The sequence below is a fragment of the Grampus griseus genome, assembly GCF_964374135.1.
Source record: "Grampus griseus genome assembly, chromosome: 1".
In the NCBI taxonomy this organism is placed as follows: Eukaryota; Metazoa; Chordata; class Mammalia; order Artiodactyla; family Delphinidae; genus Grampus; species Grampus griseus.
This window is the reverse complement of record NC_139017.1, coordinates 157934394-157960915: the sequence shown is the minus strand read 5'-3', so window position 1 is coordinate 157960915 and position 26522 is coordinate 157934394. Positions and strand designations below refer to the sequence as shown.

At 43.2% G+C, this 26522-nt stretch overlaps 1 protein-coding gene across 1 annotated transcript in view; it reads left to right on the top strand.

The window, feature by feature from the left end:
• Window positions 1-1796: 1796 nt before the first annotated feature.
• The window catches only part of HDAC1 (histone deacetylase 1), a 40402-nt gene continuing 15676 nt past the window's right edge, over window positions 1797-26522 (top strand). Inside the window, exons 1-3 of the mRNA XM_082669237.1 lie at window positions 1797-1935; window positions 8469-8581; window positions 24202-24319. Of these exons, the coding sequence (XP_082525363.1) occupies window positions 1887-1935; window positions 8469-8581; window positions 24202-24319 (280 nt within the window). The 5' untranslated portion in view covers window positions 1797-1886. The remainder of the gene's footprint in view (window positions 1936-8468; window positions 8582-24201; window positions 24320-26522) is intronic.

The window sequence follows — 26522 nt, the reverse complement described above, 5'->3', positions numbered from 1 at the left end:
GCAAAGTACCTGAATCAAACCAATATAAATATAAATCCACTCATTTACATCACCTGCGTGACCTCTGCAAGCGTCTGAGTTTGTGATTCCTGTTCTGCATTTTATAAAATGCTGCCACACCCATGACCTCATCTGATCCCCACCCTCCTCCTCCTTTGGACACTGCTGCAGCCACAGAGCTGGTGAACTTTGTTTTCTTACACTCTCCATTTTACTAACAGGGAAATGGGGGCCCAGAAAGGTTCCTGGCTAGGAAGCAGCAACACAGAACTGGGAATAGGGTTTATTCCCTGGTCTTTTGCTGCTTCTATAATAGAAGTGCCCAGTCTTAGATCTGTTACATTTGTAATTAGTGGCCCAAATGCAGTTCCCAGGTGAGGAACACAAGTGCCCAAGCAGTCTTTAAGATGTAAAGAGGCATAAAATATATATCTATAGATCCTATAGATCTATAGGCTCATGAGTAACTTACTTCACACATAGTAAGCACTCACTAAATATTAATATTGTTGTCGTTTTTTTTTGTTTGTTTGTTTGTTTTTTTGGTACGCGGGGCCTCTCACTGTTGTGGCCCCTCCTGTTGCGGAGCACAGGCTCCGGACGCACAGGCTCAGCGGCCATGGCTCACGGGCCCAGGCGCTCCGCGGCATGTGGGATCTTCCCGGACCGGGGCACGAACCCGTGTCCCTGCATCGGCAGCGAACCCGTGTCCCCTGCATCGGCAGGGGGACTCTCAACCACTATGCCACCAAGGAAGCCCTGTGTTGTTATTTTAATAGCGCATCACAGTGCTTTTCAGTCTGTAGCTTTCAATAATGATTAGTTGATGACTGATCTAGTGCAGTGGTTCTCAAGGGTAGGGTGGGGGGCACTTTTACACTCCCTCCAATCCCCTCCCCCTTGCCCTGGAGACATTTTGCCACTTTCTGTTGTCACAGTTGGGGGTGGGTCAGGGTACTACTGGCATCTAATAAGGAGAGGCCAAGGATGCTGTTAAAAATCCTACAGTGCACAGGACGGTCCCCTACAACAAAGAATTATCCAAAATATCAGTAGCTTCAGTATCCTGAGAAACTCTGCTCCCAGTATAAGGGGACAATCAGTTTCCTCCCATCTAAATGCACTCAGTTCTCCTAGGTGACTGCATCAGGGACGTAGGCTTTGGAGTAAGAAAGGCTGGGTTCTGACACATTTTTAATGTGCCTCTGATGCATAGTAGGCATTCAAAAAATTACGATTGAAAATTGAACGTAATTATTGTGTGACTCTGAGGAAGCCACAAAGTTCCGAACTTCATTATCTTTGTCTGTTAAATGGTGATAAAAAGGCCCCCTCCAGAGCCGTCGTGAAGAATAATGGAGATGACTGAGATAATGTCGGTAAAGCTATTGCACAGCGTTTGGCCTACAGCAGTTTCCTGTCCTTTGTCAATTTATTTCTCCTGCTCCAAACTCAGCTGAGTGACCTTGCGCAAGTCACTTTCCACCGTAGGCCTCTGTCAAATGACAAAGTTGGTCTCTGATCTCCAAGCACTCTCCCAAAGCCGAATGGGACAGCGAAGTTTGCAGTCCGGCTTTCTTCCCCCGGGACGAATGGTACGGTCCTGGGGCAGCCCCACCCCCTGTCGCGGACCTTGGTACAGGCCCAGGGGGCCCTCCGAGGCCTCGCCGGGCTGCCCTTGCCCCCCGCCGAGTTCCGGGCCGCCCCGGCGCCTCTGATTGGCTGGAGCGGTGCCCGGGCTGCGCGGCTATAGGTGAGCCCGGGCGGGGACGGGCGGAACGCGCTGGAGGCCCGCCCCCTCTTTGCTGGGTCTGACGCTGAGCGGAGCTGCCGGCGGGCGGGAGGGTGGACGGACAGACTGACGGGAGGGACGGGAGGCGAGCAAGATGGCGCAGACTCAGGGCACCAGGAGGAAAGTCTGTTACTACTACGACGGTGAGCACAGTCCTCGCGTCGGGGTAGGGGGCGGGACCGGGCTAGGCGGCATCTGGGAGAGGGAGCCGAGGAGATCTCAGGGGGGAGGCTGAGGCATTGGGGAAAGACTGAGGGAGGAGGCTGAGAGAAGGAGGCTGAGAGAAGGAGGTCGAGGCTGAGGGCGGAGTTTGAAAAAAGGTGGTCGGGGCTGAGGGAGGAGGCTAAGAGGAAAGGAGGTGGAGCCTGAGGGAGGAGGCTAAGGGGAAGGAGGTCGAGGCTGAGAGGGGATGCTGAGGGAGGAGTCCGAGGCTGAGAGGGTCGCCTGGGGAAGCCTGAGGTCACTTTGGAGGGGACTTCTGAAGTCTGATGTGGAGTTTGCGGCGGCCTCCTAGAGGGGAGGCAGAGTCCGAGGGGGGAGGCAGAATCTGGTGGAGAAGGTTGCAGGGTTACATGTTACTGCTGAGAATCCGAAGGTCTCTCACTGCCCCTTTCCTTCCTCATCTCTTCTGGTGAGAGGCCATCAGAGCTCACCACCTAGAGGTCACCAGCATCCCTCCCCATCTCCCAGCAGGCCCTGCAGTTGCTGCTGGGAAATGGAACCCCTGAGGTTGGAAGGAGAAGGATGCAACTTGTTAGAACAAACTTTTTCGTTGAACAGAGATCTGTGGAGCAGCAGCTTCCTCTGTTCTAGGTAGCATTAGCGTCTGGGGCCATGGGAAGACCAAAGCACTTGCCACCTTCCTCTCAGTCCGGAGGAGCAGGTAGACAATGACAAAGAATTGCTCTCCACTATCAGGCTGGGAGGAAGGACAGCTCAGAGTGTTCTGGGAGCACAGAGAAGAAGCACCCGCCCAGCCTGAGGAGTCAGGCAAGGAGGTGCCATCTCAGTTAGGACCTGAAGAACAGGAGTTATTAGCCAGGCCCAGGCAGGGCAAAGATAACAGCAAGTTGAGAGGTAAGAGGACAGCACGTTTGAAAAACGGCAGGTCTATGTGCAGAACGGTGGAGGCATAGATTTGAGGGCACAGTGTTAGAAGGTAGAGAGCAGGAGTGAGAGAAAGGTTGCAAGTGATGAGGCTGGAGAAGTAAATGGGGACCAGATCATGAAGGGCTGGGCATACCACCCTAAGGAAGTTGGACTTTATTCTGAGGGCACTTGTGAATCATTGAAGTTGTATGCAGGTTAGTGACATCATCATATTTATACCTTGGAACTATCACTCTGGGACAGAAATTAAACGCATGAATGGAGAAGTAAGGAAGAAGACAAGGATCCCAAGTTTCTGGTTTGGGCAGTTTGATGCTGAGTGTTTGTAGAAGGCAGGGTCAGTTAATAACTTTGGGTTTTGTTTTATTTATTTATTTACTTATTTGGCTGCTTTGGGTCTTCGTTGCTGTGTGCCAGCTTTCTTGAGTTGCGGTGAGCGGGGGCTACTCTTCGTTCGGTGCACGGGCTTCTCACTGCGGTGGCTTCTCCTGCTGTGGGGCTCGGGCTCTGGGCGCGGGCTCAGTAGTTGTGGCTCGCGGGCTCTAGAGCGCAGGCTCAGGAGTTGTGGCTCGGGGGCTTGGTTGCTCCGCTGCATGTGGGATCTTTCCGGACCAGGGCTCGAGCCTTTGTCCTCTGCATTGGTAGGCGGATTCTTAACCGCTGCGCCACCAGGGAGGTTCCGGTTTTTTTTGTTTTTTTTCCGGTACGCGGGCCTCTCACTGTTGTGGCCTCTCCCGTTGCGGAGCACAGGCTCCGGACGCACAGGCTCAGCGGCCATGGCTCACGGGCCCAGCCGCTCCGCGGCGTGTGGGATCTTCCCGGACCGGGGCGGGAACCCGTGTCCCCTGCATCGGCACTCGGACTCCCAACCACTGCGCCACCAGGGAAGCCCCGGGTTTTGTTTTTTGAAGAAATATTTGTTGAGATGTCTGGGGGATATCCAAGTAGAGGTGTCCAGTAGGCAGTTGGCCATTCAGGTCTGCAGTTTAGAAGACAAACAAGAAGATAGAGATTTTTGGTGATTGTCAGAATACATACATACAGGTGATAATTTTATTTATAGGAGAGGATGCAGTCACCCTCGCATCCCATGTAAGAAGTTGTATAGAGTGAAAAGAGAAGAGGGTCCAGGGCGGAATTCTAAGGAAGTGGACTGAGAAAAAGTCTAGTGTTCTTCATGCTCTGCACTCTCTTGCCATAGCATTTGTCACAGTGTATTGGAATTGCCCATTTACTTGTTCATACTTCTTAAAGACAGTAAGGTCCTTAGGGAAAGGGATCATGTTTTGTCTACCTTTGTATGCTCAGTCCCCAAAACAGTGCCTAGCTCATAGTAGGCACATATTTTCTCAAGAAATACTTGTTGATTAAATGAATAAAGATACAAAGGGAACGACCAGAGATGTAAGTGAACCAAAAAGTGTTGGGTTACAGTAGCCAAAAGAGAGAGGGAGTGGCCAAGTGTTGGCAACAGCTGTTTCCTGTGCAGGGTTTGGAACTGAAGCTGAATTGCAGTAGATTGAAGAATGAATGGATGGGTTAAGAGGAGACATTAGGTTGAACTTTTTTTATTTTTATATATTATTTTTGGCAGCGCTGCGCAGCATGCGGGATCTTAGTTCCCTGACCAGGGATCGAACCCGTGCCCCCTGCAGTGGAAGCACAGAGTCCTAACCATTGGACTGCCAGAGAAGTCCCTAGGCCGATCTTTTAAAGGAAGCTTGTTGAGACAGAGAGAGAGGGTTGTTGATAAAGGGGAGATGTAGTGGCTGAGAGTTGAGTATTTGCAAATTCTTAAGGAAAATAGCCAGATATTGGAGAGAGGGGCTAGTAATGATGGAGATTCCTGAGAAGAGACCAGGTGAGATGGAAACCAGAGCACAGGTAGGGACACTAGTCTTGCAAGGGGAAGTTCCTCCGGGACAGAGAGGTTAAGTGGCAAGGAAAAGTTCAGAGATAGGTAAGTTTGAAGGGGAAATGATGGGGAGAAAGTGGAGGGAGTTTTCAAGATGAGGTAAGAGAATATTCCTTTTCCTGAGAGTGGGGGAGGGCAGTTGGTAGAGTAGGAATCTTGAAGAGAGATAGCTGTTATGAAAGAGGGAGCCAGGAAAAAAAATTGGAAGGATTGCTGGACAGTGGTGAGGGCCCATTTGAGGCTGGCGTCTGACTCTGTAGCCTTATCAGTTTGCACAGTTTTGTGATCTCTACACTCTCAGTTTAAAAAGAGAAAAAGTGGAAAGACATCAGTCTTTAGAGAAGGGAGATTTCTTACTTTTTGAGAAACTACTTGTGAGTTTTGCAGTGAGGTCACTAGTTTGGGGCTCAGATTTGTCTCTACCACTCAGAAGCTTTGAAGTATTGGGCAAGTCATTTTACCTTACCGGGCCTCAGGTCACTCCCCTATAAAGCTGAGAAACTATAAGAACAGTGCAAAAAGCTCTTTTTAAAAAAGTTTTAAAAAGTTTAAAAAAGCTGGATTGGTTCCACGACCCCAGTGCAAATATCAAAAGGATGCTCAAATTCCTTACATAAAATTGCATAGTATAGTAGGCCTTCCTTAGCCAGGGTTAGTGGATGGGGATGGCCAATTCTATATAAAAAGCATTATTTCTTTCTTCTTTTTTTTTTTTTTGCGGTAAGTGGGCCTCTCACTGTTGTGGCCTCTCCTGTTGCGGAGCACAGGCTCCGGATGCACAGGCTCAGTGGCCATGGCTCATGGGCCTAGCCGCTCCATGGCATGTGGGATCTTCCCGGACGGGGGCAGGAACCCATGTACGCTGCATTTGCAGACGGACTCTTAACCACTGTGCCACCAGCGAAGCCCAAAAAGCATTATTTCTTTTTAAAGTCTCTCAGCAACCTGATTAAAAACTGTTAAGGAAAATGGTATCTTTGGACCCCACCCTCAGGTACTCCCTTAGCTTTCTACATAAGTTATCTTAGTTCCCCAGGTCTAAACTTTGGCTGGATTCTGGGTTGATAGGCCAGAGATATGGGTAAGCAGGAAGCCAGTTATATCACATAGTAATGACCTTGTGACTCCTGACTGCCCACAAATTGGGTCTGCATCTGGATGTCTCTGCCAATGCCTTGAGAACCTGTTCTACCCCCCCCCCACCGCCCCCCATGGCTGATAAGGTTGTCTGAGGAGCCCTGGGAACAAACTCTTCTGCCTGCCTTCCCTGCTACTGCGTCTCAAAGTCTGTGCCTGTATGGGACAATGGTCCCTCTTGAATGCCACTACATGCTGTGCTCTGGCTTGTGGCTCTGGTTGAGAGCACAGGCCTCACTAAGATTAAGAGAAGAGGATGGAAGGACATTAGGTGAAAACTAAGGAAATCTAAATAAAGTATGGACTTTTAGTTAATGATAATGTATCAATATTGCTTCATTAATTGTAACAAATACTTTTTATTTTACTAATGTAAAATGTTAGTAGTGGGGAAATAGTAGTGTAGTATCTAAGAATTCTGTACTTCTTTGCAATTTTTCTGTAAATCTAAAATTGTTCTAAAAAATAAAGTTTATTTAAAAAGATAGAGAAGAGGATGAGATCCTAAATATCCAACTGTTTAGAAGCTTCCCATTATCCCAGGCCCTGTCTGTGCCAAAGAGAATTGGAGTGGCTTGGATGCTGTTGGTGGCATTCCCCACAGTGCATTACTCCCTGGAATGAAGCCTGTTTCTGGCACTACCAAATCAATGATTAAGAGGTTGGGGCCTTTTTTTCACTGGTGCTGAAAGATCTGCCTAATCCTGATGGACGTCCAAGGAGAGAACTTTGGGTGTGCAATTCACGTGATTTTGAAATATTGTTCCAGGAACTTTCTACCAAGTAGACTCACAGAGCCCTTTAGATTAAGTGCGAACTGAAGCAGGTACCTGGGAAACCCAATGTAGTTTTTAGCATTCCGGATTCGGAGTTAGCAGGGTTAACTCCCAGATCATTCATTAGCTGTGTGATCTTGAGCAGGCACATAACTTCTCTGAGTCTCACCTCAGTTCCTTGAATCTTTATTGAGCCTCTATGATGTACAGGGCATATTTGTCCTTGCCTTCAAGGAGCTAGTCTTGTAGACATAAAATAGATATGTAAATAATTTAGATACAAAACAAAATTACATGCCATATATAAATTGCATGCAGAGGAAAAGACCATTTATTCTGATCAAGACTATGGTTGGAGCTTGAGCTGGGCTTTGTAGTATGAGGATCATCAGAGAAGGAATGACATTCCAGGTCAGAGGGACAGTCTGAACAAAGGATACTTTGGTGTGAAGATGAATGCCATGTTCAGGAAGCTGGTAATAATCTAGTGCATTTATAGCAGAGATTGGCAAACTTTCTGTAAAGGGCCAGATAGTAAATATTTTAGGCTTTGTGTACCATATGGGTGGGTCTCTGTAGTAACTATTTAACTACTCAACTCTGCCATTATAATGTGAAAGTAGTCATAGATAATATATAAACTAATGGGCATCGTTGTGTGCCATAACATCTTATTTACAAAAAACAGGCAGCTAGGGCTTCCCTGGTGGCGCAGCGGTTGAGAGTTGAGAGTCCCCCTGCCGATGCAGGGGACACGGGTTTGTACCCCGGTCCGGGCCTGTGAGCCATGGCCGCTGAGCTTGCGCGTAGGGGAGTCGCAAGGGGAGAGGCCACAGCAGTGAGAGGCCTGCATACCGCAAAAAAAAAAAGAGGGGGGGGAGGGAGGGAGGGAGGGAGGGAGAGAGAGAGAGAGTGTGTGTGTGTGTGTGTGCGCGTGCGTGTGCACGCACACGCGCGTGCTGGGGCAAGGTGGTGGTGGTAGGAAGTTGGAAAAGTAGATTAAGAAACTCCTTTAATGCCAGGCTACTGAAGTTGTTCTTTATTCTTTATCCTGTAGGGGATGGGGAACCATTAAGGATTTTTGAATAGGCGAGTGATGTTATCAAAGCTGTATATTAGGAAAATAACTGGTAACAGTGTGGCAGATAGTTTGAATTGAAGGCAGAGGGACCAATTAGAAGGTTATTGCTATAGATGAATCAAGAGATGGTGAGTTTAGTCTTCTTATAGATAAACTGGGAATAATACTCCCTATCCTAACTATTTTACAGGGTTTTTGTGAGAATCCAGTAGGAAAATGAATGCGAATGTACGTTGACACCATAAAGTGTCATGATGTGCAAGAGGTGAACTGTGACTTACAGTAATTCTAAGTAGTGATGGTTATTTTTCTGTTGTGGGAATGAATTCCTTGGAGATACAGTGAGGTGAGTCACCTCACTCGCTACTGTTCCCCAGTAGATTTGGAATGACCTCCTCACACTATCCTAGTGCCTGTAGGCTCCAGGGGAAAAAACTGGGCTAGACAGACATCCTTAAATGCTCATCTCACCAAGGTCCCCTGCTTTTTGTTTGTTTTTTCTTTTGGAGTTACCCTTCCTTGAGGTGGGAGAGAATCTTGGAGTCTAGGATGAACCAGAAAGAGAGTTTGCCTAGAAATTTGTTGTAAATATTCATGGGTTCTCCTGGAAGTGTATGTCTAACTGTGTCACTGAAACTGTCACTCTTTCTTCTTCAGGGGATGTTGGAAATTACTATTATGGACAAGGCCACCCAATGAAGCCTCACCGAATCCGCATGACTCACAATTTGCTCCTTAACTATGGTCTTTACCGAAAGATGGAAATCTATGTGAGTTACTGGGAGCGTCACCCCTCCCTAACCTCGTCAGCTCTGGTTCCCCATATGTCACTCATTATCTCATTTTTTCAACTACTCATTTATCAAATGTGTTGAGTGACTGTTACATGGCAGACACTGTAAATGATAGAGATTCTCTGTTTTTAAGGAGCTCACTCTAGTGCTGGTGACTAACATGTACACAAATAAATTGTACAGTGTGTAAGTGCAACAATGAAACAATGTATAAGATGCAGAGATAATAAGGTGTGAAGGTGGAAGGGAGCCTTGGAATGTTCTCTAGAGGTGATATCTGAGCAGTGTTTTAAAGGTTGAATAGAATTTAGCCTGGAGTTCAGGAGGGGACTGGCATTCTAGGCTGAGGAAAGAACATACACAAAAAGGCAGAGAGGTAAGAACAATATGGTGTGTTTGGGGAAAATATAAGTAGTTCAGTGTGCAGGTATTGTAGTATAAAGTTCACAGGTGTGAGAGAGGGGAGCTAGAGCTGGAGAGGTCAGCAAGGATTGGATGTACTAAGCAACTCTGTGGCACCAGGGTCAAAAAATCCAATGGCTGGAGAAGAAAAAAAAAAAAAGAGTGATTGGAACTGTGTTGAACTAGATGCCAAGTCTCTAGTTACTAGAGAGTATGGACTGTCTAACATCTTGACTCAGCTCCATCTGATGACTTTTGCCCCATCTATCAGTTTTTAAAGAGAAGCCAGAACTCTAGATTATTATGTAAAATCTCCCAGGTTTAAAATATTGGCCCAAGTTTGTTTGTTTTAAATGTGTGCAAACAAAAGCACATGAGCACATCTGTGGACCAAATTTGGTCCAGAGGTTCCCAATCTGAACCTCTTCTGGAAGCTGTGAAGAGCAAGTGAAGTATTTTATTTATTTATTATTATTTATTTAATTTATTTATTTTTGGCTGTGTTGGGTCGTCGTTGCTGCGCACGGGCTTTCTCTAGTTGCGGTGAGCGGGGGCTACTCTTCGTCGTGGGGCACAGGCTTCTCATTGCAGTGGCTTCTGTTGTTGGGGAGCACAGGCTCTAGGCGCGCAGGCTTCAGTAGTTGTGGCACACGGGCTCAGTAGTTGTGGCTCGCGGACTCCAGAGTGCAGGCTCAGTAGTTGTGGTGCACGAGCTTAGTTGCTCTGCGGCATGTGGGACCTTCCCGGACCAGGGCTTGAACTCGTGTCTCCTGCATTGGCAGGTGGATTCTTAACCACTGCACCACCAAGGAGGTTCCACAAGTGAAGTATTTTAAATGAGAGATAGGAACAGGCATGCATTTTAGAAGCAGGGAGGCCAGTTAGGAGGCTGTCACAAGGGTCCAAATGAGAAAATAAAGGGGGGCTGGAGGCCTATGTTGTCTTTTTTTTTTTTTAATTAATTTATTTATTTTTGGCTGCATTGGGTCTTCGTTGCTGCACGAGGGCTTTCTCTAGTTGCGGTGAGGAGGGGCTACTCTTCGTTGCAGTGCGTGGGCATCTTGTTGCAGTGGCTTCTGTTGTTGCAGAGCACAGGCTCTAGGCACGTGGGCTTCAGTAGTTGCGGCACGTGGGCTTCAGTAGTTGTGGCGCACGGGCATAGTTGCTCTGCGGCATGTGGAATCTTCCCGGACCAGGGCTCGAACCCGTGTCCCCTGCATTAGCAGGCGGATTCTTAACTACTGCGCCACCTGGGAAGCCCCCATGTTGTCTTACAGTTAGAGCATAAGAGTCTTGTTAAAAGTCTGTGCTGACAGCTTAAGTAACCTAGCAACAGCAGTATCCTTCCTCACCATTCCAGAGACTGAAAGGAGATAAGTCTCTGTCCCAGATGGCTGTGTCATGTCTCTAGAGCCACTGGAGGAGGCAGCTGGGGAAGCAAGGAAGGAAGGTAGATAGAGGAGCAGACGGATCTTGGGACTAGAGAGCATTTTCAGGTGTGAAGGGCATCTGGGAATGAAAAACATAAAAGGTAGCAGAGGTTTCCAGGAACTCTAGGGAGCAGACTAGCATTTAGATAAAGAGACGTTACCTGAATGTGGAATAGTAAGCATCAAGGCCTTATGGCGCTTCCTGTTGCACACCTACACCATGCTGACCTGGCCTCAGCTTGCCTCCTTTCCTGCCACTCCCCTCCTCAGAACCTCTCCAAGTCAGCCAGATCAGATTCTGCCTCTTTCCACCCCATCCTGATTGGGAGCATTATTTACTCTGTCCAGTTATATCTTACTCATTTTCAAGTGTTACCTTAAGCACTCTCTTTTTCATTTAACAGATTTTTGTTGAGTACTTGTCATACCCCAGGGACTATATCAACCTCCATGAGTGATATTGAGGTATTAAGAAATGGATCCTGGGCTTCCCTGGTGGCGCAGTGGTTAAGAATCCGCCTGCCAGTGCAGGGGACACGGGTTCAAGCCCTGGTCTGGGAAGATCCCATATGCCACAACTACTGAGCCTGTGCTCTAGAGCCCATAAGCCACAACTACTGAAGCTCATGTGCCTAGAGCCTGTGCTCCACAACAAGAGAAGCCACTGCAATGAGAAGCCCGCGCAACCGCAATGTAAAGTAGTCTCCCCAGCCCCCCTCCCTCCAAGGGGCAAAGAAACAAAGACCAAAGGCAGCCAAAAATAAATAATAAATTAATAAATTAAAAAAAAAAAAAAAAGAAATGGATCCTGGAACGTCTCTGGCGGTCCACTGGTTAAGACTCCAGGCTTCCAATGCAAGAGACAAGGGTTCTATCCCTGGTCGGGGAACTAAGATCCCACGTGTCGCACGGCACGGCCAAGAAAAAAAAAAAAAAAAATATATATATATATATATATTTATATATATTTTTGAAATTTATTTATGGCTGTGTTGGGTCTTCGTTGCTGTGCGTGAGCTTTCTCTAGTTGCGGCGAGCAGGGGCAACTCTTCGTTGTGGTGTGCGGGCTTCTCATTGCAGTGGCTTCTCTTATTGTGGAGCACGGGCTCTAGGCATGCGGGCTTCAGTAGTTGCAGCATGCAGGCCCTAGGGCATGCGGGCTTCAGTAGTTGTGGCGTGTGGGCTCTAGGGTATGTGGCCCTCAGTAGTTGTGGTGCACGGGCTCAGTAGTTGTGGCTCAGAGGCTCTAGAGTGCAGACTCAGTAGTTTTGGCACATGGGCTTAGTTGCTCCACAGCATGTGGTATCTTCGTGGACCAGGGCTTGAGCCCATGTCCCCTGCATTGGCAGGCAGGTTCTTAACCACTGCACCACTAGGGAAGTCCCCCAAGAAAATATTAAAAAAAAAAAAAATTGATCCTATCTTTAAGTGAGAAGAAAAATTAACTAACATTTATTGGTGATTGCTAGGTACCAAGCCAGAGCTACTTGTTATTTCCTTAATGTTTACAGCAACCCTAATTTGGATCACTCTCCATTGTCCTCACCCCACACTCTATTTTTTATTAAAGAGGAAAACTCGTCCTAGAAGCTTCCTAACAGATTTCCCCTTAAATCTCCTTGGGTCATTTGCTGTCCTTAGACCATTCACCAGCAATTTGATTCTTGGGGCTGGGTACACGCAACCAAATTGAGATCTCTTAACAAGAAAGAAGGGAAAGACTGGTTCTTTGGGAAGCAACCAACAGTAGCTATCATAGGAGATAATAGAGATTATTGGAGATTACTTCATCTGTGTGGTATGCTTATTGTAAACTTCTAAAGCAAAACCCTAGTATAATCTCTTTCTGAAATCTCTAGACCTCGTTCTCTTTCATGTGATCTTTTTCCTTCTCTGGCTCTATCTCTTTATTGAGTATGAATCGTTAGTCCTCTTCCCCTCAGCAGTATTTCTTTGCATTCATCCCTTCTTTCTTCTCCTTTCTCTGGGCTATGATTCTAGCATCCCTTTCCCAAAGCACAAAGAGCCATTTATTTTAGTGTCTGTCCTGAAATTAATAGCTTTTTTTTTTTTTTTTTTGCGGTACGCCGGCCTCTCACCGTTGTGGCCTTTCCCGTTGCAGAGCACAGGCTCCGGACGCGCAGGCTCAGCGGCCATGGCTCACGGGCCCAGCTGCTCCGCGGCACGTGGGATCTTCCCGGACCGGGGCACGAACCCATGTCCCCTGCATCGGCAGGCGGACTCTCAACCACTGCGCCACCAGGGAAGCCCAATTAATGGCTTTTGAGAGTCAGTCTTGAAAGAAGTTCCTTAGACTGCTCATAGAAGTTTCTGTACCTGAAGGAGACACGTTGAAGTTTTTTTCACACAATTTCACCCTCTTTGGTTCCTTCTCCAATTCTGTCTCTACACGTCTAATTAATCTGTCCCAGAATCTAAATCTTCACTTTTCATCCAGGCATCTTCCTATTTACATAATAAAAATCCTGCTCTCTTCCTTGCCTTGGATGCTAATTTTGTATAGTCCCAGTCTTCTTATTCATTGTCTTCTGTTCTTTTTTTAATGTTTTTATAAAATATTGAATAGATATGAAAGAATTTTTATAAAATATATGTAGGGTATAAAGAATCACATTATTATTTTATAAATTTATTTATTTTATTTATTTATTTTTGGCTGCATTGGGTCTTCGCTGCTGCACGCAGGCCCTCTCTAGTTGCGACAAGCGGGGGCCACTCTTCATTGTGGTACACGGGCCTCTCATCGCAGCAGCCTCTCCCGTTGCGGAGCACGGGCTCCAGGCGCACGGGCTTCAGCAGTTGTGGCACGCGGGCTTCAGTAGTTGTGGCGCACAGGCCTAGCTACTCCGCAGCCTGTGGGATCTTCCTGGACCAGGGCTCGAACCCGCGTCCCCTGCATTGGCAGGCGGACTCCCAACCACTGCGCCACCAGGGAAGCCCCACATTATTATTAATACCACCTAGTTTAAGAAAAGGAGTATTTCCATGACTGCTAAAGCTCCTGTATGCCCTTCCCTGATCCTGTCTTCTTCCCAGAGTTAACCTCTGCCGTGAACTTGGGATTTATTATTTGCTCGCTTGTCTTTATAAATTTACCATTATGTAGTCTTTTTTTTCTTTTTAAAATATTTATTTATTTATCTTATTTGGCTGTGCTGCGTCTTAGTTGCATTACTCAGGGTCTTTAGTTGCGGCATGTGGGATTTGGTAATACGGGATCTAGTTCCCTGACCAGGGATCAAACCTGGGCCCCCTGCATTGGAAGTGTGGGGTCCTAACTGCTGGACCACCAGGGAAGTCCCTACCCGTATGTATTCTTAAATAGTACATGTTTTACATGTTTGAATGTTACATAAGTGGAGCCATACAGTATTTATTATGTGACTTGCCTTTTTTGCTCAACATGTTCCTAAGAGTCATTCATGTTGATACATGTAGCTGTATTTATTGTCACTGTATTTCATTGAAAGAGTATACTACAAGTTGTCTATTTATTATTATTGGTGGGCATTTGGTTTGTTTCTAGTTTTGAGCTGCTACAAACACTGCTGCTGTGAACATTCTTGAGCATGTTTCTTGGATGCATATATGCTACAGTTTCAGAAGGGGAGGTACTAGGAGTAGAATTGCTGGGTCAGGACATTGGTACACAGTCACCCTTATTAAATAATGCCAACATGGTTTCCAGTTGCCACCAGTGTAGAAGAATTACAGTTGCTCCAAGTCCTTGCCAACACTTGATTTTGTTATATTTAAATTTTTTTGCCAGTTTATGTTTCGCTTGTTACTGGTGAGGTTGAGGATCTTTTTACAGGTTTCCCTTTTGAAGTTCCTATTCAAGCCTTCTGCCCATTTTTCTTTTTGATTGGTTATTGTTTTGTTTCTCTTTTAATTGGACCTTGGATACACAGAATTGGGTTAATCATTATCCTTGGCTTATAAGCATCTAAAGAAGGTTCATGCTTGGTCTTCTTTTTAAAAATGTTATTTTATTGTTTATTCATTCATTTTACTTAAATATTTTAATAATGCTGTGAACTTCATATTCCTACAACCCAATCACTCTTCTAAATTTCGTGTTTATCATTCTCTTGCTTATCATATTTTTATGTTTATCATGTCTGTACGTGCCTAAACAAGTTATAGTATTTATTTACTTGTGTTTGAATTCTTTAAAAAAGGTATCATGCTACGTGTAGTCGTTGGGGACTTGCTTATCTCTCACAATATTATAACTACTAAAATCCATCCACCTTGTTGCATGTAGCTATAATTCTTTAATTTTTCTCTGCTGAATAATATTTCATGATGTCAGTGTACTGCAATTTATCCATTCTCCTGTGGTCTTAATTTGTATCTAGGTTTTCAATGTTAGGACCAGTGTTACTATGAATATTCTTGTACATGTCTGTTAGTGCATATAGGCAAAATTTTCTTATGGCTCTTTCTCTGGGAGTGGAATTGCTGGACTGTAGAATATGTGCATATTAAATGCCAAGTTGGTTTTCAGTGTGGTTGAATGAACTGGCAATATATAAGAGATACCGTGATTCACATCCTCTCCTACACTTAGAATCAGACTTTAAATTTTACTAATCAAATGGGTGTAAAAAAAACAATATGTAATTATGGTCTCGATTTGCATTTTGCTAGTGACCAGTGAAACTGAGCATCTGTTTATATGTTTATTAGCCATTTGTATGTCCTCTGCTGTGAAATGTATTTTCATGTCTTTTGCCCATTTTCCTCTTGGGTTGTTTGACTTTCTTTTTCTTAACAATTTGTAGTAGTTCTTTATATATTCTGGTATATATAGTTCATTGTCAGTATATTGCTGTAAGTATTTTCTACTTTGGTTTTGTTTTTTCAATCTAATGTATCTTTAATGAACAGAGATTGTTAATTTTTTAAAAAAATTTATTCGTTTATTTATTTTTGACTGTGTTGGGTCTTCGTTGCTGCGCGGGCTTTCTCTGGTTGTGGAGAGGGGGTTACCCTTCGTTATGGTGTGCAAGCTTCTCATTGAGGTTGCTACTCTTGTTGCAGAGCTCGGGCTCTAGGCCCGTGGGCTTCAGTGGTTGTGGCACGTGGGCTCAGTAGTTGTGGCTCACGGGCTCTAGAGTGTGGGCTTGGTAGTTGTGGTGCACAGGCCTAGTTGCTCTGCGGCATGTGGAATCTTCCCGGAGCAGGGCTCGAACCTGTGTCCCCTGCATTGGCAGGCAGATTCTTAATCACTGCGCCATCAGGGAAGTCCCGAGATTCTTAATTTTAACATAGTCATATTTGTTGTTTCTTTTATAAGTGCTTTTTATGTCTTAATAAATCCTTCCCAACCCTTAAAGTATGATCCTATATTAATCTTTTAAAATCTTTATAGGTTTCCCTTTCACATATAGATATGTACTGTATTTGGAATTGATTTTGTAATATGGTTTGTTATGTATCTCTTTTTTTTGGCTGCACTGCACAGCATGCGGGATCTTAGTTCCTCGACCAGGAGTGCCACCTGCAGTGAAAGCATGGAGTCCTAACCACTGGACTGCCAGGGAGTTCCCTAAAATGATTTGAAGTAGGGAATCCACTGAAACTTTTTCCCCCATATTGTCCCAGCTGATTGGTTGAAAAGTCTGTTTTCTCCCCGCTAAGTGCCACCACTTTTGTATCTGAAATGTCCGTATTTATTCATTTATTCCACAAATACTTATTAAGCACCTACTTAGTGCCAGGTACTATGTTTGAGTCTGTTTCTGGGCTCTCTGTTCTCTTGACTTGGTCTCTTTATTGCCCTATATGCCATTGCCACAGTGGCTTAATTATAATAGCTTTTTATGAAGTCTTGGTATCTAGTATTAAGTCCTCCCACTTTGTTGTTCTTTAAAAGAAAAAAAAGTGACTTGTTCCTTGCGCTTTGTACTTTTGTATAAATTTTAGAATTAACTCATCAAGTGCTACAAATAAATCTACTAGGATTTTTGTTGAAATTTCAATGACTCTGTGCCTCAGCTTAGGGAAAATGGGAAAATTGATATCTTGAGAATATTAAGTCTTTGAATCCATGAACATGGTATATCTCCATTTATTTAGGTCTTTAATTAATTAATTTGCACCGGGTCTTAGTTGGAGCACGTGGCCTCCTTAGTTGTGGCATGTGAACTCTCAGTTGTGGCATGCATGTGGGATCTAGTTCCCTGACCAGGGATCGAACCCAGGCCCCCTGCACTGGGAGCGCGGAGCCTTATCCACTGTGTCACGAGGGAAGTCCCTATTTAGTTCTTTTTAAATGTCTCACATAAAGATTTCCTTTAGCTTCTTTATTATGAAATATAACACATGCACAGAAAAGTGCATAAAACAAATATGCAGTTTAACAAATGGATATAAAGTAAACATACATGTAAACACAAACTAGTTCAAGAAATAGAACATTGCCAGTACCTCAGAAACCTACATATGTCCCTTCCTGATCACAGCCTCTTCTCTTCCCCCAGAGGTAACTAGAATCCTGACTTTTCTGTTAATGCTTCCTTGCTCTTCATCATAATTTAATTACCTAATTACCCATCCCTAAATAATATAGTTTAATTTTGCTGAACTTGATATAAATGGAATTATACAATATACATTTTTGTATGTAGCTGTAGCTTATTCATATTAATTGCTGTGTACTATTTAATTGTAGAATATACTATATTTATCCATTCCACTGTTGATGGGCAGTTGAGATTTTGGCTATCAATATAAAGTTTTGTAATTTTCTCTATAAAGCTGATGTACATCTTTTATTAGATTTTTTCCAAGTACTTCATTTCTTTAATGCTGTCATAAATTGTATCTTCTGAATTTTTTATTTTTTAATTGCTTACTGGTGTATAGAAATTCAGTGCTGTTCTTTTTTATTTAAACTTATATCCAAGGTCCCTGAGGATCTGATTCTGCTATTAGTTGTTTCTATGGGCTCTTACCTCTGGTGCTTTGTTTCCTTGTGTGTTTTGTGGTTTTTGATCGTGAGGTCATATTTCTTGGAACTTTGTGGCCTGGGATAAAGATGGGTTCTTAGGGTGAGATTTGCGTTTACTTTGTAAAAGAGGCAGCTTTTGAGGTGGGCTTTGTCCTTCAGAGATTTAGGATAAGGATGAATTTCAAATAGTAGGAAGGCTTGATTACAGTCACTGTGGTGGGAAGCTCTGTAGGTCTTGTTGCAGAAGAGTTGTTTGTCTGGAGTATAATATTATGAAAGAGAGTAGGGGGAGAATTAGATTGGAAAAGGAACCTTGCAAAGTTCCTTGATTACTATGTTAGTCTTTAGAATCTTTTCTTTTGTCCTGAATGTTCTAGAGGAGGGCATTGACTTTTTCAAAGATTTCTGTGACACCGTTATGGAAGATGGATTGGAACAGGGTAAGGCTGGATATAAATGGAACCAATTAGGAAACCAAAAAATAATCCAAATGAGAGTTAATTTATTATGACAACAGATTTTTATTGAGTACTTACTAAGTGCTGGGCATCTGTGCACAAGCCGCGCGGGATCTCAGTTCCCCATCCAGGGATTGAACCTGGGCCATGGCAGTAAAAACCCAGAATCCTAACCACTAAGCCACCAGTGAACTCCCCTGTGCTATTTTCTTAGAATAAAGATAGACCTGCTCCTGGCCTCCCGGAGTAGAGCAAGCAAGCACAATTTCTGTGCAGTTTGAATGACAAGAGAAGTACAGGGTTCTCAGGGGAGCACTTCAGAGAGTTACTTAACTGAGACTCTGGGGGTCAAGGACAGCTTTCTGGGGAAATTAACTTTTCAGTTGCAACTTAAAGATTGAATAGAGGGTGTGAAGAGAACTGTATTCTAGGCCGTAGTATATGCAAAGGCCTAAAGATGGGAGAGGATTCCCTTAGAGAATTGCTAGTAAAATTGTGATCAGTAGATTGGTACAATTAATTCATGAGATAAATTCAACCCCTCAAACATTTTTGTTTAACCCATAAAGTATTTTTTTAATTTAATTTTATTTCTTTATACAGCAGGTTCTTATTAGTTATTCACATTATACACATTAGCGTATATATGTCAATCCCAATCTCCCAATTCATCCCACCACCACCACTCCCCCATGCCACTTTCCCACCTTGGTGTCCATACATTTGTTCTCTACATCTGTGTCTCTATTTCTGCCCTGCAAACCAGTTCATCTGTACCATTTTTCTAGGTTCCACATATATGCGTCAATATACGATACTTGTTTTTCTTTCTGACTTATTTCACTCTGTATGACAGTCTCTGGATCCATCCACGTCTCTACAAATGACCCAATTTCATTCCTTTTTATGGCTGAGTAATACTCCGTTGTATATATGTACCACATCTTCTTTATCCATTCGTCTGTCGATGGGCATTTAGGTTGCTTCCATGACCTGGCTATTGCAAATAGTTCTGCAATGAACATTGGGGTGCATGTGTTTTTTTGAATTATGGTTTTCTCTGGGTATATGCCCAGGAATGGGATCGCTGGGCCATCTGGTAATTCTGGTAATTCTAGAAATCTAGAATTCTAGAAATCTGGTAATTCTATTTTTAGTTTTTTAAAGAACCTCCATACTGTTCTCCATAGTGGCTGTATCAATTTACATTCCCACCGACAGTGCAAGAGGGTTCCCTTTTCTCCACACCCTCTCCAGCATTTGTTGTTTGTAGATTTTCTGATGATGCCCATTCTAACCGGTGTGAGGTGATACCTCATTGTAGTTTTTATTTGCATTTCTCTAATAATTAGTGATGTTGAGCAGCTTTTCATGTGCTTCTTCTCTCTTCTTTGGGGAAGTGTCTATTTAGGTCTTCTGCCCATTTTTGGATTGAGTTGTTTGTTTTTTTTAATATTGAGCTGCATGCGCTGTTTATATATTTTGGAGATTAATCCTTTGTCCTTTGATTTGTTTGCAAATATTTTCTCCCAGTCTAAGGGTTGTCGTTTTTTTTTGTTTTTTTGCGGTAGGCAGGCCTCTCACTGTTGTGGCCTCTTGCGTTGTGGAGCACAGGCTCCAGACGCGCAGGCTCAGTGGCCATGGCTCACGGGCTTAGCCGCTCCACAGCATGTGGGATTTTCCCGGACCGGGGCACGAACCCGTGTCCCCTGCATCGGCAGGTGGACTCTCAACCTCTGTGCCACCAGGGAAGCCCCCTGAGGGTTGTCTTTTCGTCTTGTTTATAGTTTCCTTTGCTGTGCAAAAGCTTTTAAGTTTCATTAGGTCCCATTTGTTTATTTTTGTTTTTATTTCCATTTCTCTAGGAGGTGGGTCAAAAAAGATCTCACCGTGATTTATGTCAAAGAGTGTTCTTCCTATGTTTTCCTCTAAGAGTTTTATAGTGTCCAGTCTTACATTTAGGTCTCTAATCCATTTTGAGTTTATTTTTGCGTATGGTGTTAGGGAGTGTTCTAGTTTCATTCTTTTACATGTAGCTGTCCAGTTTTCCCAGCACCACTTATTGAAGAGACTCTCTTTTCTCCATTGTATATCCTTGCCTCCTTTGTTATACATTAGTTGACCATAGGTGCGTGGGTTTATCTCTGGGCTTTCTATCCTTTTCCATTGATCTATATTTCTGTTCTTGTGCCAGTACCATATTGTCTTGATTACTGTAGCTTTTTTTAAAATTTATTTATTTTTGGCTGCGTTGGGTCTTCGTTGCTGTGCGTGGGCTTTCTCTAGTTGTGGCAAGCGGGGGCTATTCTTTGTTTCAGTGCGCAGGCTTCTCATTGCAGTGGCTTCTCTTGTTGCGGAACACGGGCTCCAGGCACGTGGGCTTAGTAGTTGTGGCTCATGGGCTCTAGAGCGCAAGCTCAGTAGTTGGGGCACACGGGCTTAGTTGCTCCGCGGCATGTGGAATCTTCCCAGACCAGGGCTTGGACCGTGTCCCCTGCATTGGCAGGTGGATTCTTAACCACTGCGCCACCAGGGAAGCCCCGATTACTGTAGCTTTGCAATATAGTCTAAAGTCAGGGAGTCTGATTCCTCCAGCTCCGTTTTTTTCCCTCAAGACTGCTTTGGCTATTCGGAGTCTTTTGTGGCTCCATACACATTTTAAGATTTTATGTTCTAGTTCTGTAAAAAATGCCACTGGTAATTTGATAGGGATTGCATTGAATCTGCAGGTTGCTTTGGGTAGTATAGTCATCTTCACAATATTGATTCTTCCAATCCAAGAACATGGTATATCTCACCATCTGTTTGTGTCATCTTTGATTTCTTTCATCAATGTCTTAACAGTTTTCTGCGTACAGGTCTTTTGTCTCCCTAGGTAGGTTTATTCCTAGGTATTTTATTCTTTTTGTTGCAGTGGTAAATGGGAGTGGTTCCTTAATTTCTCTTTCAGATTTTTCATCATTAGTGCATAGGAATGCAAGAGATTTCTGTGCATTAGTTTTGTATCCTGCAGCTTTGCCAAATTCATTGATTAGCTCGAGTAGTTTTCTGGTGGCATGTTTAGGATTCTCTATGTATAGTATCACGTCATCTGCAAACAGTGACAGTTTTACTTCTTCTTTTCCAATTTGTATTCCTTTTATTTCTATTTCTTCTCTGATTGCCGTGGCTAGGACTTCCAAAACTATGTTGAATAATAGTGGCGAGAGTGGACATCCTTGTCCTTTTCCTGATCTTAGAGGAAATGCTTTCAGTTTTTCACGATTGAGAATGATGTTTACTGTGGGTTTGTCGTATATGGCCTTTTTTATGTTGAGGTAGGTTCCCTCTATGCCCACTTTCTGGAGAGTTTTTGTCATAAATTGGTGTTGAAATTTGTCGAAAGCTTTTTCTGCATCTATTGAGGTGATCATATGGTTTTTCTTCTTCAGTTTGTTAATGTGGTGCATCACATTGGTTAATTGGCATACATTGAAGAATCCTTGCATCCCTGGGATAAATCCCACTTGATCATGGTGTATGATCCTTTTAATCTGTTGTTGGATTCTGTTTGCTAGTATTTTGTTTAGGATTTTTGCATCTATTTTCAACAGTGATATTGGTCTGTAATTTTCTTTTTTTGTACTATCTTTGTCTGGTTTTGGTATCAGGGTAATGGTGGCCTCATAGAATGAGTTTGGGAGTGTTCCTTCCTCTGCAATTTTTTGGAAGAGTTTGAGAAGGATGGGTGTTAGCTCTTCTCTAAATGTTTGACAGAATTCACCTGTGAAGCCATCTGGTCCTGGACTTTTGTTTGTTGGAAGACTTTTAATCAGAGTTTCAATTTCATTACTTGTGATTGGTCTGTTCATATTTTCTGTTTCTTCCTGGTTCAGTCTTGGAAGGTTATACCTTTCTAAGAATTTGTCTGTTTCTTCCAAGTTGTCCATTTTATTGTCATAGAGTTGCTTGTAGTACTGTCTTAGGTTGCTTTGTATTTCTGCAGTGTCTGTTGTAACTTTTCCTTTTTTATTTCTAATTTTATTGATATGAGTTCTCTCCCTCTTTTTCTTGATGAGTCTGGCTAATGGTCTATCAATTTTGCTTATCTTCTGAAATAACCAGCTTTTAGTTTTATTGATCTTTGCTATTGTTTTCTTTGTTTCTATTTCATTTATTTCTGCTCTGATCTTTATGATTTCTTTCCTTCTGCTAACTGGGTTTTGTTTGTTCTTCTTTCTCTAGTCCTTTTAGGTGTAAGGTTAGATTTTTTATTTGAGATGTTTGCTATCTCTTGAGGTAGGATTGTATTGCTATAAACTTCCCTCTTAGAACTGCTTTTGCTGCATCCCATAGGTTTTGGATCATTGTATTTTCATTGTCATTTGTTTCTAGGTATTTTTTGATTTCCTCTTTGATTTCTTCAGTGGTCTCTTGGTATTTAGTAATGTATTGTTTAGCCTCCGTCTGTTTTTGTTTTTTATGTTTTTTTCCCTTAATTGATTTCTAATCTCATAGCGTTGTGGTCAGAAAAGATGCTTGATATGGTCTCAATTTTCTTACATTTACTGAGACTCGATTTGTGACCCAAGATGTGATCAGTCCTGGAGAATGTTCCGTGTGCACTTGAGAAGAAAGTGTAATTTGCTGTTTTTGGATGCAGTATCCTATAAATATCAATTAAATCTATCTGGTCTATTGTGTCATTTAAAGCTCTTGTTTCCTTATTAATTTTCTGTTTGGATGATCTGTCCATTGGTGTAAGTGAGGTGTTAAAGTCCCTCACTATTATTGTGTTATTGTCGATTTCCTTTTATAGCTGTTAGCAGTTGCCTTTTGTATTGAGGTGCTCCTATGTTGGGTGCATATATATTTATAATTGTTATATCTTCTTGGATTGATCCCTTGATCATTATGTAGTGTCCTTCCTTGTCTCTTGTAACATTCTTTATTTTAAAGTCTATTTTATCTGATATGAGTATTGCTCCTCCAGCTGTCTTTTTTTATTATTAATTTATTCATTTTAATTTATTTATTTTTGGTTGCCTTGGGTATTCATTGCTGCACATGGGCTTTCTCTAGTGGCAAGCGGGGGCCACCCTTCGTTTTGGTGCCCAGGCTTCTCATTGCGGTGGCTTCTCTTGTTACAGAGCACAGGCTCCAGGCTCACAGGCTTCAGTGGTTGTGGCACGTGGGCTCAGCAGCTGTGGCTCATGGGCTCTAAGCGCAGGCTCAGTAGTGGTGCACGGGCTTAGTTGCTCTGCAGCACATAGAATCCTCCCGGACCAGGGCTCAAACCCGTGTCCCCAGCATTGGCAGACGGATTCTTAACCACTGCACCACCAGGGAAGCCCTCTATGGGTGTTTTTTAATAAAACAGTATCAGTCTTTCAATTTCAGTATTTCTCGTTATATTAAGTGAGGCTTAAATGAGAGTCAAATAGTCCCTGGAGCCAGACCTTTCTTATTCTGGCTTACTAGCCATGTAACCTTGGGCAAATTATGTTTAACCCCTCTCTGCTGTAGTTTCCTTACTGCAAAGTGAAGATAATAATAGTATGGACTTTAAAAGGTTGTGCCTAAAACAGAGACTGGCACAGAGTAAATAATTAATGTTAGCTGTATTGAAAATGCTTTATAAACTATAAAAGTATTGGTTATTAGAAAAGAAGAGGGTTGTCTTTGAAGGAGGCCCACCTTTAAGGCAGGAGAGGAAGAGAATTTTTAAAAAGAGGACAGGCTGAATCAGAATGTTGGGATAACCTGGAAATTACTATGTCAAGGAAGTTATTATGGGGAGGATGTGATCAGAATTGTTGGTGTGATGATGATTCATAAAGGATTTCCCATCTATTTCAGTTATTACTAGTCACCCCTTCTTCTTGAACTCTTAGAGCCATTTGGCCCATAATTATATATTGTTATATTGAATATTAAAAAGAAAGTGATTTGTAAAACAATTTACAAAGAGATTTAACAGTCTCATCCAATTCTCACCTCTTCCCTGTGAAGTAGATGTTGTTATCCCTATTTGGTAAATGAGGAAATTGAGGCTCAAGAGATAGAATTGCCACCATAATTAAATACTTAAAACAATTTTTTTAAATTAAAAAATGGAAAAAAAGAAAAAAAATATAGACTTGCCTAGGCAATAGAGCTTGAGATGCCATCTAGGTCTTGAGATATGGAATCTCTTTTGATAATCTTATTTGCTTAACTAGATTGTGAGTTTCTTGAGGACTGAATCTAATCAGTCATTTTTTATTCTGTACAGCACCTAGCTCAGTGCTGAGTGAAGACTGGCAGTAGTCAAGAATAACATGCTCTTTTCTCCCCTCTGCCCTCTAGCGCCCTCACAAAGCCAATGCTGAGGAGATGACCAAGTACCACAGTGATGACTACATTAAATTCTTGCGCTCCATCCGCCCAGATAACATGTCTGAGTACAGCAAGCAGATGCAGAGATGTAAGTCCATTCTGTTCCCTCCCTACTGTCAAGCCCCCAGTTGGATCTCCCTTCAAGTTGGAGAGACTCACCCTACCTTCCCTTGTATCCCCCATTCAGCTGACACCTGATTTTCCCTGCTTCCTGAGGGTACCAAAGTGTTTCTTTTGTCTCAAGACTGGTTTTCTTTGTTTCCTGATTGTAAGAAATAGATTGAACTTTGTCCAGTTAGGTTCACAACATTATCCCCGCCCCACCAAACTGTAATTGTTGTAATGGAAAAAGCACTGACCTGGGTTGGGGAGACAGGTGATATAGGTCCCGGCACTGACTCTTAACTGACTGGGGCAAGTCACTTCCCCTCAGATTTTTCTTTTGTAAAATGGACTGGATGTCATCCCATGCAACTGTAACTGCTCTCACTATGTGACTATTAGTTAAGAACTTAGCAGCCACTTAGACTCTAGGTGATGTAATCTTTGAGTTAAGGTGATTCTGCCCCTGCCCCTTGGGACTTGAAACTCAGAACAGGTCACATCTCAGAAGCCACGCTCAGCTTATAGGAATTATGGGGATTGTTTTAGCTGTGTGGAAAAATTATGTTCAAATTTGAGAAGAAACTGTCATCCCTGATTTCTCACTTGTGTTATTTTAGAAATTATCCCTTAGCACCTAAGATCTCATAATAAAACAATGTAACAGTATTGTCTAGAAGAAGTTTTGAATAGTTTATGACAGCTTATTTTGAAATACCAGGAAATCTATGGCACTTTTTTGTTGCTACTGGCCACAAGGTAGTCTGATTCCCAAGGCAGAAATTTATTTGTTACAATAATTGTGCACTGGTAATGATTAGAGAACCACAGGGACCTTTTATGAAGCATTAAGCTTCTTTGCCACGCACAACTCCAGGAGCTGCTGCCCCATCTAAGTGAGGTACTTACTGTCTGAATTGACAGGGTCTTATTTCCTTCTCAGGTGAGACAGATTCATTCCTTTGCTTTAGATGGCTTTAGGGCCGTTCCATAACTTATTTAGGCTAGCGATAAGGCTCTACTCTCAGTAGAGAGGGCTCTCATTAGAGAAGCAGCTTCGTATTAAAGCAAGAGAATGAGCTTTGATGTCTTGGTTTGAATCCCATAGCTCTGCCACTTAGCTCTGTGTTCTTGAGTATGTCCCCTAGCCTTTCTGAGCCTTGTTTTACCTTCTTTAAAAGGAAGACAGTAGTGCCTGTTTCATAATGGAGTTTGGGGGGATGAGTAAGATACTGTATTTATTTATTTATTTTAAAAATATTTATTTATTTATTTTTGGCTGTGTTTGGTCTTCGTTGCTGCATGAGGGCTTTCTCTAGTTGTGGTGAGCGGGGGCTACTCTTCGTTGTGGTGTACAGGCTTCTCGTGGTGGTGGCTTCTCTTATTGCCGAGCACAGGCTCTAGTAGTGTGGGCTTCAGTAGTTGTGGCATGCGGGCTTAGTAGTTGTGGCTCGCGGGCTCTAGAGCGCAGGCTCGCAGGCTCAGTAGTTGTGGTGCATGGGCTTAGTTGCTCCACGGCATGTGGGATCTTCCTGGACCAGGGCTCGAACCTGTGTCCTGTGCATTGGCAGGTGGATTCTTAACTACTGCGCCACCAGGGAAGCCCAAGATAATGTATTTAAAGCAGTGAATAGTAGCTTTTGCTGTTATAACTTATTGCTTTTATTTTCAAATCTATCAAGACAGACGACATATTAGGCCCTCAGGAGTGTGCAGGTTTGGTTCTGGCTCCCAGTTTGCTCCAGTTTTCCTGAAACCAGCATTCTAAAGTTGTGCATTGAAAAATGAGGTCTGAGATTTTTTTGTCATTGAAGGTGGGGGTAAAAAGGATGAGGCTCTCTACACATTCAATGCAATCCCTATCAAACTACCAATGGCATTTTTCACAGAACTAGAACAAAAAATTGCACACTTTGTATGGAAACACAAAAGACCCTGAATAGCCAAAGCAATTTTGAGAAAGAAAAACGGAGCTGGAGGAATCAGGCTCCTGGACTTCAGACTATACTACAAAGCTACAGTAATCAAGACAGTATGGTACTGGCACAAAGACAGAAATATAGATGAATGGAACAGGATAGAAAGCCCAGAGATAAACCTACACACATATGGTCACCTTTTTTTTTTTTTTTTGGCGGTACGCGGGCCTCTCACTGTTGCGGCCTCTCCTGTTGCGGAGCACAGGCTCC